This window comes from Trypanosoma brucei, chromosome 10 (genome assembly GCF_000002445.2).
Source record: "Trypanosoma brucei brucei TREU927 chromosome 10, whole genome shotgun sequence".
Classification (NCBI taxonomy): Eukaryota; Euglenozoa; class Kinetoplastea; order Trypanosomatida; family Trypanosomatidae; genus Trypanosoma; species Trypanosoma brucei.
Genome location: NC_007283.1, coordinates 727,358 through 744,765, shown reverse-complemented (window position 1 = coordinate 744,765; position 17,408 = coordinate 727,358). Strand labels below are relative to the sequence as shown.

General features: G+C 48.8%; 3 protein-coding genes across 3 annotated transcripts, besides 1 other annotated feature; all 3 read right to left on the bottom strand.

Annotated features, from left to right (window-relative positions):
• Positions 1-496: 496 nt before the first annotated feature.
• Positions 497-8,578, bottom strand: Tb10.70.4750 (calcium channel protein, putative; the record flags this gene model as incomplete). The annotated part of the gene is made up of 1 exon (XM_817448.1): positions 497-8,578. The coding sequence occupies one exon, from the start codon at positions 8,576-8,578 to the stop codon at positions 497-499; it is 8,082 nt and encodes a 2,693-aa protein (XP_822541.1).
• A 1,817-nt stretch (positions 8,579-10,395) lies between these two features.
• On the bottom strand, positions 10,396-12,885 carry Tb10.70.4770 (hypothetical protein, conserved; the record flags this gene model as incomplete). The annotated part of the gene is made up of 1 exon (XM_817447.1): positions 10,396-12,885. The coding sequence occupies one exon, from the start codon at positions 12,883-12,885 to the stop codon at positions 10,396-10,398; it is 2,490 nt and encodes an 829-aa protein (XP_822540.1).
• Positions 12,886-14,029: 1,144 nt separating this feature from the next.
• Tb10.70.4780 (hypothetical protein, conserved) lies at positions 14,030-16,372 on the bottom strand (the record flags this gene model as incomplete). Its single annotated transcript, XM_817446.1, has 1 exon — positions 14,030-16,372. One exon carries the CDS (start codon positions 16,370-16,372, stop codon positions 14,030-14,032), a length of 2,343 nt encoding a protein of 780 aa, XP_822539.1.
• Positions 16,373-16,788: 416 nt separating this feature from the next.
• Positions 16,789-16,811: a sequence feature (AT_rich).
• Positions 16,812-17,408: the final 597 nt, after the last annotated feature.

Genomic DNA, 17,408 nt, shown 5'->3' with positions numbered 1-17,408 from the left:
ACTAGTGACATCACACACGACATCTAACCGCACAACATAGCGATACATCAAGAAACATATTGTTAAGTTCGTTATTCCACATTTTTCTGCTTGCAATTTTGGTTTTTGGTGGGGAAAGGGGAATTCATTTGCTTTTTATATTCTTTTCTATTATATGTGGGCTTTGACCGCCATAGTTTTGTTGTTTTCTCGCACACAAATATTATTGTTTTCATCAGTAACGAGACAACTTCGATCGCACTCTATACAACGTCACTTATCATGGTCCCCGTAAATCGTTTTCCTCTAGTTGTAAATTGTGTCCATAACAAGGAGTGTGTATACATTTTAAAAAAAAGTGACATGGGGGGTAACATATACATCGAAACTGGGCTTGTGAACGGATGGTTATACACATGTGGGCATATATATATAATGGGGGTGCTTCACCCGAGCAAGATTGCATGTCTTCACCTCACATTTTTTTTTCACGCATAAGCTTTGGATAATATCGGTGCTACTCTGGTGCTGTAGGTCCCTGTGGAGCAGGCATAACGCTACTCGTGCGAGATTCTGTCGTTGGTCCACCTACGGTTGACCCACGGTTTACATTGCTACCAAGCCAACTGGTGGGATCTGTTCCTAGTGGTGGCTGGTATTCGCCCACGTTAACTCGCTGCGAATTCGAGCGCACGTTGGATACTGGTGAAGACACCGCATCATCGGGAGTGGATTGCAGCATCCGCTCCTCATCCTTGCGTCTAAGTTTTTCCGAGCGTGTTTCGTGGCGTCGAAGAGCGTTCGGAACATCGGGGCCAAACCGTTTCTCACGTTCTTCTATCGCCGGTTGGTACGCGCCGGGAAGGCGGGCGGCAGGGGCCCTGCCGTCAATCGTTTCTCCCTCACTCCTTGGACTCGACGGCGATTCGGCCTGGCCTGCCCGCCACAGTGGGGAAGAGGCGGCGTTCTCCGCTTCACTGGCACCTTTTCGGGTGCCTTTTCCACCAGAGCTCGCTGCAGAGGCACTGCGTGGCACAAGATCTCGCATAGGATCCGGACCCTCCAGTAAAAGGTTCCCAAAGCCGTAATCCGCATAGGGCAAACCGAGCTCGTCACAAACAGCACGACCCTCGTGCCAAAGTTCAGATCGTACCCTCTGCACCTCTCGACAAGCTTTCTTCCTTCGGCATACCGCCTGCACATAGCTCGCAGCAAAATGCTGCGCGGCGGTTGCGTGGGAGCGCTTACCAAGCACTGTTGGCAGTGCACGGAGCGACTTCTCGGAGTGGCGCCATAATGTGTCAAACGTTGTCCTGTAATCCATCGTATCTCTGCTGAAGGCCATTGCCAGGACCCTGCGAGCCAACGGCAGAAGCACCTCGTGGTAGTGAACTTTCCCACGGTGATTTGGAATGTCATACTCTCGCAGTAATCTAAGAAGCTCGACACGATTATGCCTGGAGGTAAGACCAAGGGGTGGTCTCAGAGATTCGAGAAGTTTTGGGAGTTCGTGTGTGTGCAGCACGAGTGCTCCATTGGGATCGAACTCGGACCACAGATCACGGAACCTCCGCAGGTCTTCAATACGTGTTATGCTCGTGTTCATGCGTGCAGCTGTAACGTAATGATCCACAATCACCGCCATGTAAAAACTGAGAACAATTAACCCGAGGAAAACAAGTAGCAGAAGACAGTAAAACGCCGACCCATAGTTCACGCTGCAATCATCTTCAGTGCATTTGCGTGTGACATTCATACCTTCCCGAAGCGACGGGCTCCAGTTCTCCAAAGTGGTGAGGCGAAACGTCATCATCAGCGAATTACCAAAATTGTTGAAATTTGTGTACCGGTCGTCAAAGTAACCACCTTCCCCTACAGGAACACCTCCAACGAGGTGAAGACCAAGTACCGTGAAGACGAACACCCCTAGAAACAATATAAGCGTCACGTTGGCAAGGGAAACTGCCGAACGAATCAGCACTTCATGCAGTAATGAAAACTGCTTCCTCATCGGCTTAAAAACCTTTGCAGCGGAGAAGAAGCGACCTAGCCGCAGCATACGAAGTACGTTCACGTTAAACGGCATACCCTCGCTACTTGCCGCATCCACTATTAACCCAATAAAGGACAATAGTAACACGAAGAAGTCAAAAGAAAACGCCCACCGGGAGAACGCCCGCATTCCGTGGGCTCCAATCTTCATGGCCGCCTCGACGGTAAAGTAAAACATCCACACATATTGAAAGGCAGCTAACACGCTTGCCTTCGATTTAGTCTCGCCATACCAGTGCAATGCCATGGTAAGAATGTTGAGAAGAAGTACACTCGCACCCACTACCTCAAATATGGGGCGGATGACAACATTGTGCAAAAACTGTGACACGTGGTTGCACAAAGGAACAAGCTTTACACGTGGCTTGAGTTGCAGTGTCATACGTTGCATGCGAATCCAAAGCTGGTGCTCAAACGTGATCCCCAATACTCCCTCAGCTGCATTTTTGGTTAACAGATAGCTGTAAATCATAGACGCAGTAAACAGTGAGAACAAAATGAGGTGGGAGACATAATAGTATACGATGAAGAAGAATCCCCTTGCAAGGTAATGGTCATCCATAGGCGCATGTTCAGACGTTCGACCATTTACACCCGTGTAAATAACATCCAGCCACTTCGACCCCACGCTGACCTCTATCATTGTCAGCAAACTTTGGAAGAAAGAGTCAAAATTACGCACTTTGGGCAACCATTCATGTTTGGCGTCTTCGCAGGCCGTAATGTCGACGAAGGACGGATCACTGCAAGAGTGGGTGAGGCCATTTAGAAGCCGTACTGCCAGCACAGCCCACACAAAGTAATTGATAAAAAACAGCAGAAGAATGTTCGCTACTGTCGGCAGACAATCAAGTAAGGCTGACGAGATCTTGGAAAGACTTCTATTGAAGTTGGACACCCGCATAGGGATAAGTATCCGAAAACAACGCAAAACCTTGATGGAGCGGAGGGCGCTGTGTTGGTCTGCCAATCCGATCAGCGACACAATGACAATAACGAAATCAAAAACGTTCCACCAGTGCCAGAAGTATGCCTCCGGTCTGAAGAGAATTACACCCATGCTGATCCACTTCATTATCATCTCCACCAAAAATATACAGGTGAAGATTCCGTCAAAGGCACGTAGCACAACGAAACCCGTTTCTGGGTCGTTAGCCTTTCCGGGAATGTGGAAACATAGGCAAAATGACGCAATGAATATAACAGTGAGAATAAAAATGTCGAACCATCGTGACTGTATAATTCTCGTTGACAAACGACGCACCGGGTTCGAAGGAGATATGAAAAAGAAAGAACGCTGACGCCACGAAAGCTCAAACGACTTGTGTTCCACGGCGAGTTTCTCCCTCTTTCGGTGGGCCAATGTGTAGGCTAGGGTTGCACGACCAACTTGTTCTTCGCCCACATGCAGACCTATCAACCATTGTTGCAATTGCAACGCCTCCAGTGTGCGATCCCACGTTCGATACTCCCGCTGCTCTATATCACTACAGGAGAGATACTCGATTGTTTCGAACAGCAACATTCCACAACTCCAAGCTTGTCCAAGTACCGTTTCAACTGCATCACGCGTCGGTGGTTGATTAATATCTTTCTGCAAGCGAACATAACCCATTATGGCATTCAATACCAGTTGACGCGAACTCCGCACAGCAGCCATGTGACAGTGTTCAGCATGTAATTCTTCCGGTGTTCGTTGTTGGACATTCGGCGGGGCCCGCAAGGGCATCTGTTGATAGGTATTACAATCTAAGCAACGCTCAAACACCCGCACGTATTGGTTTCGCATTACGTGTTTGTAGCGTAACCGCGGCCCAGGGTACAGAATGTGTTCGTACACCATGCTGCCACCGTTGACCTCTCCCTCGTTAACGTAGTCTCCCCTCAACTCGTTACCGTCACCCGTCTGTTGCATGGCGGAGGCGCTTACACTTCTTGACCCTCCGTCTTTCTTACCTGCAGCTCGATCGTACCCCAACCTGGGAAAACGCCCAAGGACACTTGATTTTCGTTGCAGGCCCGTCGAAGTCGCTCTCCCTCCCGTTCCATTAGGTGACACCCCCCTCGGAGAATATTGACCGTCTCCCTCCTCTTGGCCATTTTGCTGACTTTCCCCACCAAGCTCCCCGCTCCGCTCCCCCGCATCCGACGGGCTTGAACGGGCTGAAGGGGATGGTCTATCAATACCATCATCTTGTATTACAGGAGTGTACACCGAGGCGGGAACGGTGCTATACCGACGGGCGAACCGGAGTTGCGCATTCTCAGCTTGAAACTGGGATATGGGCGCGTTAAGGGGTGGAACCTGCGCATCAACAAAGTCAACTGATGGGTTTATGTGACGCTGCAGTTGCCCACCAACGTTAACATATCTAGGAGCTGTGCCAACCTGCGCCGCCGGTGCGTAGCCGTCTGTATTATATCCCATGGTTGCAGAAGGGCTGGCCATCGGAGACCCCATCCGGCGTTGACTCATGGCCAAGTCGGTCTGCGCGAGGGCCTCTTTGGTGAACCGTTCCTTTGCTTCCGCAATGCGAAGTTGTTTGCGCATATCTTCGTTCAAATGAAACACTTCATCCGGTGCAACATCTCGCCTCTCGAACCCTCCATGTATGTGCTTGAACGAGCGCCACACAGTAAAGTCAAACCAACGCAGTCGGGTAACTTCCCGTCGGCCACCTGAACCACCTTTAGCGATTGCTGCGTAGTTTTCTTCCTCCTCTTCCTCGCTCTGCCATGCCCACGCGAACACGGCGACGAAGAAGTAGCGGGCAATAAAAGCCACACCGACGACGGCCATGAAATAAAGAACGGTGTACTCACCACGAGATTGCATGCCGTTCCACGTCAGGTACACCCATTCCTCACGAGTATATGAGAATGCCTGCGACACAGCAAATGAAGCACCAGAAAATGTGTCAAAATTTCCACGCGTGTAGTAATCCTGGAACGTATGATCCACCATGCCATTGGGACCGCCGAAGAAACTCATGCCGATGAGAATCCACATAAACATGTAGATACTGAAGAAGAACAACGCATACAACATGTCTGCGAAACCCAGTAACAGCACTCGTGACACCCGCCGCATAGGTGCAAATGGCAAAGTGCGAAATAGGCGCAGAAGCCTCACCCAGTTTAGCACTGTAACGACGTTTGACCGTGCGTAGGCGAGCTCCACGAACCCGAGAATTGTAACAGTAACATCCAACAGATTGTTGAAATCCAGTAAAAATGAAACGAGCCCGAGTCCTATGACACGGACAACAATCTCCAGCACGAAAAATGACGTAAAAATAATACCAAGGACAAAAAGGGCAGTTTCCCAATATTCTGGTTGCTGAAAATACCGCGTTGCGTTGAAAATGCCGTTGACGATGACAATAACCAGCATCACGGCACCGAAAGGCGTTACAGGTACATTTCTAACAATATTGGTAGCCATTTGAATCGGTGACAGGTCTCCAATATCATCGCTGTCGGTTAGGATAACCTTATTTCCATTCACTTCGACAAGTTCCTCGTCACCGCTTGCGCGCGAAGTTTGTGACGGTGCACCTGGTTCCTTTACTTGAAGCACACGCCGCTGCCGCAGTTTCCGAAGCACGTCATCTTCGTACTTATTCACGTAATTGAGGGGTGTGAGACCAAACCGTCGCTGCATCCGACGATGTTCACGGATATACTGCGTAATAATGCGAGGATACCCTTCGGTGAACATGTGCAAGATATTACGTACAATTCCCCACTTCTGTGAACGCGTTTCAGCGAATCGGAAGTCACCGCCTTCGGGGTCGTGGATAATAACTTCGGGTACCTGACCGGAGGACAAACGCGGCATTGGGGACCCGCGTTTCGATACGGTTTGGGTCTTTGATGTAGGTTCATCTAAACTCCCGTTGGAGTCCATCCTACTAGTATTATGACCATTCAGTGTGGCTGAGTGACGGCTTGGAATGACACCAGCAGCTTCCGTGGTTGTTCGAATTGTGTTGGATGCCTCATCGAAGCTTCCACCCCTTCGCTGCGTTGAGGTGAGCACGAAAGAGGGATGTAAGTTTCCGTTTGTGTCCTCGAAAGTGTTAGTCCGCCTCATTATGTCATTGTCTATCGGGTTTTGATAATCTTTGAGGAACCTCAACTGTTCTTCCTCGTTATCTAGACGAACTGCCAGGGGAAGGTCCGTGCCGTGAGCTGCACCAATAGTGTGAGTGAGCGGATGGTGCTGGACCACGCCAACGCGGCCTCCAAGCGCAAAATCCCCCGTCACCATCATCGCCCGCTCCCCTATTGACTCCGATCCCTTCCGTTGCGAATGGAGGCCAGCAGTTCCCCCGCTTATCTCACCATCATTTTTGATCACCACACGTCGTCTGCGTTCACCCCCACTGGCAATATCACGTTGTCGTGTGAGCGAAAGGTGGAGTTGAACACGCTGCTCGTCTGTCCAGCGAGATCGACCTTTTGTTGTGTCCCCAATGGGTTTTTTCACCACGACTGCGGGTTCTCCCGACTCTGACTCAGTTGCGATGCTTGTTTGGCTGTTCGAGAGTTTCGACCTCTGAATCCTCCGTGAAGCAGACCGGATGAGTTCGATTGGATGTCGGCGTAATTTTCCACTTTCATCGCGTTCGACAAAATCACGAAGCTTGATTGCCTCATTCAATCGTTGCCGCTGCTCCAGTAGCATACCGTCAAATAGCTGCAGTTGTTTCTGTACAAACAATCGTCTCGTTTTCTCGATTTTTTCAATAAAGACTCCCAAATATAAGCTAGGGATAATCCACGCACAGATCAGGATCGCCAAAAAAAAGTACAGAATAGCTGCTACTGATGTAGTGTCTGATGTCTCTTGCAGCAGGCTTGTCCAGCCCTGAAACGTCATTATCTGGAAAGCCGATAAAAATGAGTGTCCCACACTGTCAAAGCTGCGGTAGCCGTGGTGGGGATTTCCGTATGTGTCGGCAACGCATAAGTGGGGTGAGGGGCACGTAGCTCCGTGGTAATAACTTTCATTTTTTTCACTGTGGTTAAAGCGGCACAACTGATTTGTTACATTTTTCGTGGTTGGACTAACACAGCGGTGCTGGAGCACTCCCGAGAAGAGCTGAAGGCCCACGAGCGAGAAGAACAACAGCACATAAAAAAGGATAGTGGACACCTTCACCACATTGGACGTTGAACGGAGAAGCGACTTCGCCAGCAGCTTCATGTTAATTGGAATAGGCACGTATGTGCTCGACTTCAAAACACGAATGAGACGGAATGCCGAAAAATTCCACATCGATTGGAGGTTTGTGCAGTTCAATATCATCAGCAAAAGCACTGCGGCGTCGAGACAGTGCCATGGCGACCGAAAGTATGCCCGGGAGTGCGAAACAGCGCCCGAAGTAAAAAGCCGTGCGACAAATTCGATTGCGTAGATACACAGGAAGAAAACATCAGCGAAGAACATGAAGGACGGTTTCTCCAATGTGGGCCATGTGTCGCGGGACCAGGCCGCTGTCATCATGGAATATACCAAGATGATTAACATAAGCAACATTTCAGTCAACCAGTGGTGTAGAATGTTGTACGCAATTACACGAGCTTTCATACCTGCAGGAAATATAAAGAATGACGAATGATGAAGTGCAATCGCCCGTTGATGAACTTGCTTCAACCAGGGAGCACTGCTGCGCTCCTGATCCTCCAATTCGTAAGGTATTCGACCCTTTGTGAGGGAGCGCAGTGAGAGCGTCTCGAACACAGAACGAATAGCGCGGCCCCGTAACGGATCGTTCTGGAGCCGACGTGTGTCTTCTTCAAGAACAGCACTACCAGATGAAAAGAAAGAATCATCATCCGTGTACTCCGCGAGATGATTGAACAGAGCTTCGTCCTCCTCAACGGGTACTTGGGTACTGCGGCAACCACGCGTTGCCATGGGTTGATACTCAACAAAAAAGCGCTCCACTGGATGAGCTAGAGTCTGGAGCTGACATAGCTGCTCCACAGATTCGATAGGGGGTCGCTCCTGCACTACCTCAGAAAATCGACCGCTTGGCGCATGTGCAATCGTGGAACGTGTTTTCGCCGATGAGCCTGTTGCACCATCTCCGATTCTTTTTATCCCTGTATCTTGTGAATGAGAAAAGTCATTGGATGTCACGTTCATTTGATTATCGTACCCAGCTGGAATATTTTCCTCGACAGCTGTTTGTGGGCTGCTGAAAAGTTCTTGCCGAGGAGTCAGACTATTATATTGCGCCGATGTGACTGCAGTCGTAGTCCCCGGTCGCGGCAGCGGCGGGACCTCCCCGGGTGATGGCCGGTTGTTTGAATGTGAAGTTGCCGCTGCTTCCGCCCCTGCCAATGGTGGTCCGCCACCCATGGGTCGCAAGCGTGGAGGCGGCAAGTTACGACTGGATGGGAGTGGAGGATCCTCAACAATGTCATGGTTTTCAGGCTCCTCAGCATCACGAGGGCTCTCTGGTGGCCGCAGGCCATGGGGATCAGCACGAAAAAAACCCTTACGTAGTGGTTGCGGTGGTGGCGGCTCAGCCATGGGGTTCTGTACCTGTATACAACTGTTTTTGTCTCAAATTGCGTCCCCTTCTTGATTTTGTACACTCCCCTTTCTTTGGGTCCCCCCACCCTCCCTGTAGTCTAATCTAATTGTGTGCTTTCCTGGGCACTAACACACACACACACACACAGAGCCAAACAAAAACCAGGCGAAGCCACCCTATGCCTCCTGTTTTTATTCCCTACTTTCTCCCTTTTTTTTTGCTTAAATTATCCTCTTTCCTTTTCACTGTATTTTGTCCTTTCCTAGGAGCTATTCTCCCTTGGAGTTATTTCCAAACGAAAAAAAAAACAACTGATTCTATTCCTTTTTTAGCTCGCGGGTCGCCGGAGTTGGGGTTGTTAGTTCTTTAGTCCCCTTTTATTTATTCTCACTCACGGCTGTCTCTCTCCCTCTGCAAGTAATGTGGGAAGAAAGGGTACCTTTTAAGGAGAATATTGTTCCGTTGATTTACTGAAAAAGTGCGACGTCGCGGCTGTGGACAAGAGCAATCACGAACACGCTCTCCACTCCCAATGAGCTTGCCTCGTTTCCCTGTTCTTTTTTTTTTTAATTCTTGCCTTTACTTTTTCACGACCTCGTGAGTTTTTATTCGCCTATTTCTCCTAACTTATCCTTTCCTTCCACACACCTTGAATTGAGTGTCAGCACTTGGTAACCTGTAAAAATATGAGGCTTCTAATGACGTGTATTTTTTTGTTCTTAAAAAAAATAAGAAAAGGCGAATAGACGGTACACACGCACGCCCGTTTAGCCTTGGGGACCGTTAACCGCTACACGACGCCCCTCCCCTTTAAAACGGTTGCGTAGACGTACGTATATTTACACCTTGATGGCGATGGTTATTATAAGGTAAATGAAAAAACAAAAAAATAATAAGAAAAAGGGATTTAAAGTATAAAGAAATGGTAGAGGCGGTACATCCCGTTGCAAACGGTGCAATTCAACAGCAAATGTATGTGATGAAAGTCATTAATGAACACGTAAAGCGCAGTAACTGAGACGTAATAAATGGAGAAGAGACTAAAGCGAAAAATAAACACGTATGGGCAAACAACGGCAGATAAAGTTTTGTAAGGAAAAATAAAATAAGGGGGGACATGTTGACAGAGAGATGTTATTTGCTTCGATCATTTTCTCCTCTCTTCAAACAGATGCCAAGACGTAAACTTACACGAACGAACAAACAAACAAGCAGAAGAAAAAGAAACAAGAAGCCACCCTTTGTTCATTCTCTGCCATGTCCGAATTTAACTCGCTTCCGCATTCCCCATAAAATAATTCATCATTTGTTGAGCTGTTCTATCTTTCCCCAAAATATGTAAATGCCGAGCAAGTGGTGATAGCGGTTGCCGTTGCAGGTGGTGACGAACGTTCGCGTAAGAGGATATAATCCCACCCTTCAATCGATATTTAGGTTGCCAACAAGAGACAATATTAAACAAAAACAAAAGTAGGTGGTGACAGGAAGTAAGGACTTTTTGTACAATCAAAGAAAAAAACTAAGAAAAATAAAGAATGAACGAGGGCGATTTGATCGAAAACAATACGAAAACAAACGAATGAAACTACGCATGAGAAAAGTGTGACGCACCTCTTGTACTTACGGTCGTGTAGTTTTAAAACATTTTTCAGGTTGAATGTAGGTATGAACGCACGATACTTTCAGCATGAACTGATTTTTAAGCCCTTTTGTACTTACGATATGAAACTCCATTATCGGCCCAACCCCTTCACTCACTTCTCTTGCTGGGCCGTCACAATATGGTTGATATCCTTTATTTCATCAAGTGATTTCATTCACTTTGGTACTGTAATTTCGCTGCAGATATACTGGCTTTCATATCTGCCTGCAACTTAAGGAGCGTTTCTCTCACGGCATTGGCAGAGTCGGGCACCTCACCCATCATAAAGTGTGAATGTGTGTGCACGGTTGTAGTGTTGGGGCAGTGATCGACAGTGACAGTGGGGGTTAAGCCATCGGCCTCACTGCTGATTCGGTCCGCAGGTTGCAATTGTTGGGGTTGTGAGATTAGATGCATTAGATGCTGCTGCTGAGCTTGCGGCGCTTGAAAGTGGGAAACTCCTGCAGGGCTGTGGCTTCCCTGTGGGTTGCCCGTGAGCCACTCCATCCGCTGCTGCGGTTGAGCTATTTGATAAGATGAACCTGATGTTGCGACTGCATGGGCGATCGTTCCAGTGAAAACTTCAGGAGAAACAAAGCTCGCTGTTTTTGGCGTACGACCGTCCCCGTCAGAATCAATAGTCTGCTTTGCCGGTTCAAAGCAAGCCCAGGACTGTGACGACCTCAGTTGTTGTTGCGACGTTGCAGTCGGAAGTGTCGTTCTGTCGCCCGAAGTACCGCTGGTTTCCGAAAAAGGGTCAAAGCCATTTATTTCAGTTCCACCTCCCCAAAGACTAGTACCACCGGCGGGAAGTGCACATCCGGAAGGAGCTTGGCAAACCGTGGAACACATTGTTGTTCCCCCAAAAAGCTCATCTAACACACTGTTGCCAATAGGTGGGGAAGCGCCCTGCTCCGTGAAAAACTTGTCACGTGTTGCTCCCCCATCGCGTAACTTCTCATCAACATAGTGGAACGGGCACAGATCCGCGTCTGTTCCGGCAGGAAAGGCGTCTGTTGAAGCACCACCACAACCAGCACTTCTACTTATTTCAGATGGTCCTCTGTCACCGCTGAAAACACCTTTACCATCAATGTCACCTCTCCGTGCCTCAAGCACCGGTGCTCGCCTTCTGAGTGTTGTACGGTTACTGGAACGGTGACGAGCACCCCTCAATGTCATGCCGGTCACATCCAGCCCACGTGAAGTTGTTACATTTTCAGTGCTAACTACATGTTCCATTCCGCCTACTAAACTCTCGGGTGATGATGATCCTTTAAAGTTGTCGAACACACCTTTCACAAGTTGACCTTCCTTCGGTACCACTGGGATGCCAGCAGTAGAGATCGTAACTAAGTCGCCGGTCACCGAAGAGTTTGAGATCACTGCTGGAAGACAAAGAAGTTCCACAAGACGGCGCGCCTGCTCTCGTAACGTCGCTTGCACAACCGAAACATTCCGCTCTACACCTTGGGGATTTTTACAAAAGTAATCTGCTACATCACGACGCATCGGTGATGTCATGGGGTCGTCACCACGTGCTAGCAAGAGTGCCTCAAGCGCAGTCAGGGCGTTCAGGCGCCGTTGCCAAGGACGAACAGGAGTCATCTGCTCGTCCACCGCTTCAGCCAATAGGCTCCAGCAGCTTACTTCGGTACCTTTTTCGCTAACTCCACCCACAAAATTTCCCTGCTGCTGCATCATTTTCTCTCCTATTTCAAGGCACTGTGTAACGAAGCCGTACAACTCCACCCGCTGTGGCGTGTTCTTCACCTGGCACAAGCGTTGGACGCAGATCTGGAAGGGGTTAGGTGGCTGCGGTGAGTGACCACTGACACCAGCACCCTTCACACACGCGACGGAGCCGTCCCCAACTTTTTGATTGCCGCTTATGAATCCCCATGCGCTGTCAGTGCTGTGATTGCTTTCGCAATTTGAAGATGGCGGCGGTTCGAAAGCCACCCCCGAGTCATGACAATGAAGAACCCTCATGTCCGCTTCAGACAGGAGTCCTTCTCCAGAGTTGCTCGAAGTGGCCCTAATAATATCACTGTAGAGTTGCTCCTTCGCGTGCGCACGACGCAAAACCTCTTCTCGTTTCGTCAGAATACCAAGACTCGACACAACCTTTTCCGCTACGGTTGAAATTAGAACACCAGTAGTGCCCGTAGTTGATTCTGTTGGTTGCTTCACACCCCCACCAGCCGACGCAATCCCACTTCGACAATGTTTGACATCTACGCTACTACCACTTCCATACGATGTCATCGCAGCCTTCCGTATTTCTTGGTGGTCTCCAAAGATCGCCTCCATTGCCTCCCGTGCCGTCTGACGAACTTTTTCGCACAATTGAGAATGCTGCGCATTTCCTGGAACGGCGCCATGACTAACAAATCTTTTTACTACCGCCACTCGACTGCCCTTCTGAACTTCTTGCTGGAAGCCGTCATGTCCCATTTCGCAAACAGCTTTAATTATGCGCAACACTTTACACATCACTCGTGGGCTTGATGTTGTGTTCAACTCCGTAAAGAGGGCGTCAATAAGCTTCCTCTGCAACCTCAAGTCATGCATAGTCCACCTTGCCACTTCACGATAAATATAGGCAGGCGTTGGCTCATCGCTATCCTCCACAGCACGGCTAAAGAGGGCCCAATCCATCAAAGTTCCTGCGTTGTTTCCCTCCTCTCCCTCCTGGAAAACCACAAAAGCCTCCCTGCTTTCACGATATTCTTTTACGGTCCCTATTTCGCAGTGCTTCCGCTACTATAAGTATGCTCTTTCAGTCAACTTTCCTTTACTTATTCTCTCAAACTTTGCGCAGCGCAGGTGAGGGTCAGCTCCGGACGGATAGTGGCGGTACAAGACACACAGTTGAAACAAAAAAACGTAGGGGGAACTCTAAGACAGAAATGAGCAAATGTAAACATAGGACGATATACAGTAACGACAGTAATGTCATAACCCGAGTGGTAAAAATATACTGATAATTATCGCGGTTTGTACCACATGCCCCCCAGTCCCTTTCATTTGATTGCAGCACATCCACCTTGATGTGAAACTCACGTTAATGGTCACGAGATACGCGAAGATATAACAACATACCGATGAGAGTGTCACCATGAACGATAACAAAGTAAGTACTTCTACTGCCGCGCACAACATAAAATACAGAAATCAACCGATCCAACAACAGAGCCTCGCCACTAAAAGAGAAGTTCAGCAAAGACTTTTTTCTCGCACTCATTCAACAATCAACAATACTCCTCCAACTCAACAATGGGAAGGCAGATGAGCACTTCGAGCATCCGGAAAGATCCGCCGTTGGAGGGATCTCACCACCGCACCGGGGAAGAGGGGAAAGAAAAGTAAACTCGGGTCACACCGGTGGCTAGCAAATGTTCCTCATATTCACGGTAGTTACTGCGCGATAACTTCCCCCGGCGGTCGGAGGTAGAGAGATTTCGTATGGCTACGTAGAAAAAAAATTAAAAAATAGTGAAATACATTTAGCGGTCTCCCAGTTGAGACAAGACACAAGAAACATAAATACTCACGGACAACTGTGATGTGTGGTAGAATAACAATAAAAGTGAGCGTTATGAAGAGGAGCAGGAACATGGATTACATAATACCCACGTCAACACAAAATACCTCAGCATTCGGAAGATGACCGGTAGTAATAACAAAGGAAAAACAATGGAAACAAAAGGGGAAACAAATATCAGTGTCGGAAAACGTGTGATGTATGCTGTGACGATCAATAGTTTCCCCTTGTGGTTATCAGCTGGTTTTATAAGATCTATCAAGCCTTCCGAAGTGCCTCCAACAAGGCGTCTTGCTGGGCCACGAGTCCCGCCATCATCACACGTAGTTGCTCCATTTCGGCACGCTGTTGCTGCCTCTGCAGCTCCCAGTTCTCCTGTTGTTTTTGAACGACCTCCACAGTGTGCCTTTGCGACACTTGAACCTCCTCAGCGAGTCGGGCATAAGCCTTCTCAAGGCGTTCCAAACGAGCATTCATATTGTGTTCATCTCCCTTACGACTGAGCATGGAATGATCCACATGGTGTGACGCAGATTCTGCGCAGTTCATCCAGCCATTGTAACGTGCTTCACCACTCGCATCGTCGATATACTCCACAACACACATCTCTTCATCTTCTTCACCAACTCCGGAGGTGTTCCCACGTAGACTCCCTTCCACACCAACCGCGGAAGTCACTTGTGCATTGGTTGGCAACGGATGGTGTCGCTCTTGAGGCTGCAACCGCCGCTGATTTTCTTCACCTTGTTGATGTCCTCCATCACTGACCGAAACTTTCATGCTCACAGTATGGAACGCCTCGTTTGGAACAGAAAACTCTTCGCTGCCGTTATGAGTCTCAGTTTTTGGTTTGACGGGAGTGCGCTCCCTGCGCTCAGAGCGGCTGAAGCTCTGTGCAATCGAGTTACCGCTTCCAACACCGTTGCAAACGTCGTTCCTAAGGCAAGCAGCAAATGGACAATCGTCTATCTCCGCTGATACGGCCATGGCAGCGGCGGCGGCACTTCCGCCCGCTTGTAATGAAGGTTGGGCAAGCGGTGGCCTCTGCGACGAAACAGCAGAATTTTGAGAAGACGCAACCGAAAATGTTGCTCGGTTACCCAATTTCGACTTTGCTACGCCGACATTAGGCCTCTTACCCTCGCTGGTACGGTGACCACTAACGACATCGGTCGAGTTACGGCGGCTACGAGCCAAACATGTCCCCAACTCCTTGGCGTCCCGAGAACCGCACCTTCTGCCCTCTCGGTTTACAACCGTTGAATCCGCTAAATGGGTATGATCAAACCCATCTTCAGGGCGCGGTTCAGTGTTAATCGATGTGGCGGCGGGTAGCGGCAGCGGTTCAGTGGCCGCTCCCACCGGTGGGCACTTTCCTGCGTAGAAATGTGTTGCGTACACCGGCTGTGTTCTCAACAAACCCGTTCGCCACATCATCACCAGTCCGTCTTGACCAGCTGTCACCAAATGGCGACTGTCATCGGAGAATCGTGAAGTGTAGACGCCACCCTCATGAGCGCTGAGCGTGCAATACAGATATCCCTCCTTCAGGTCCCATAACTTTGCTGTTCCGTCTGCTGAAGCAGAGAGCAACCAGCTACCTGTGGGGGCAAAACGCACTTCATTAACGGCACCGTCATGCGCACCGTAGTGCTGAAGTAACCTATTTAGCCGAAGGTCATACACGTTTATGGTATGGTCTGATGATCCCGTTGCAATCGAACAGCCGTCAGGATGAAAGTCAACAGATCGTACACTATCCGTGTGCTCGTAAAAAGTATGTGTTGGCCTGCGTGAACGCGGGTCCCAAACCTGCACTGTGCGATCGTCACCTCCACTTGCCACCAGTGGACCATGGGAAGGTAGCGCACTCATGCCATTGGAAACGGCGACGGTACGCACCCAGTTCTGATGCCCACCTACAAACCCACAAACAAACTTGTGACCACCACTTTTCCCCGATGAGGAAGACCGAGTGGGCGAATAATTTAAATCCCAGCATTTCACCGACTTGTCATCTCCAGCTGTGTAAAGGTAATCATCGTAGGGTGCTGCGGCTAATGCCCGGACGGGGCCTTCATGTGCACGCCACAAGTAGCAGTTCTCTCCACCACTACCGACACAACCCCCCCCTGACGATGAGGAGCCCGTCAACCCACTTGTGCGGCGCAACATCGGGAGCCAAAGGCGCACGAAACCGTCGTGTCCAGCGCTTGCAAGAAGCTGACCGTGCGAGCTCCAAGCACAGTCACGCACCGGACTATGGGGTCCAACGAAGCGTAGTGCCCTAACAGTTGGCCGCGCGCTCCACATAAAAACATAACCATCAGCACCCCCTGAAAGGATACATGGGGAGGACCACACATTTTCCGGTGACCCCCGTCCATCCAGACTGGAGTATGAGTACGACACAGCTGTCGGTCTGAAGCTTGCGGCAAGAACAGTGCTTCGATGCCCACGGAAGGTAAGCTCCAGTGATGGAGAAAAAGGGGGAGGGTCACCCTGATCTGCAGTCGCTACGAGGGCCGATGCTTTTAAACCGGAAGTGCCCTGGCCGCGTTTGCGATTTATCGACTGCTTCGTGCACTTCGGAGTGGACATGGGCGTGGCCGTGTCCCTTCTCACTCCCTATGTCGGGTGAGGCGACTGTACAGAATATTATATGTGACGTTCTCCCTTAGGTTTATGTCCTCTTAATATCTTCCTCCTTCTTGTCGTTTAATTATTCCTTTCCCTGTGTGTGCATCACGATAAAGAGGGTGGAATCACAAAAAAGAGGTGAAAATTAGTCGAAGATTTTCAAGCGCTTTTCATACAAACCAACAAAGCACTCGACGTGCAAAAACACACAAGGTTATGGCAATAAAGTGGAATCACATACATGACGGAACAACGTTCATCGGAGGGGGAAAAAAAATCAAAAGTAGAGTGAAGGGAGGGTTTTACGACAGCCGCATATGCGCCGTCGGTGTCAATTCTCAGATAATATAAGGTTGTTGGAGCCGTAAGGTACTCAGTATTATTATAATTATTATTATATCAACGGTATATATAAATAAATTACTGACAACAAATAGGGAAGGGAATGAGAGTCTGTTGATAAATGGGAAGGCGATAGAGGAAGAGTAAAAAGCAGCAGATATGCATGCTAAAGAGAACACATCCACAAAATGAGCAACTATCCATATTATGCTGATGCTACATCTCTACTAAACTCGTTTCTGCCATCCACAAAAACGAGAAGCATCTATATTCAGAGGATTGGATATATAAAGTCAGCGAGCGTTCACTTTTCCGGCAACCAGTTGTGGTAAAGAGGGGGAGGTGTTAATAAATTTATCTCCTACCATCTGAAGGGAGGGGGGGGGGAAGTCACAAACAACAGCCCAAAGGAGAAAAAATTAATCAAAAGAAAAGGGATATCAAATATTAAACGATGGTAGAAAATTCTTCCCCTTCTTTACTTCATGCCTCACATCGAAGAAAGGGGAAGACAAAGACTTATAAAAGAATGAAGGTACAACGAACGATCGCATACGCACGAATAATGAAATAAAAGGAATGCTGACGATATAAACTATGAAGAAACACTAACAGAACTAGTAACACAACCGCAGAATCGATACGAAAAAAAAAT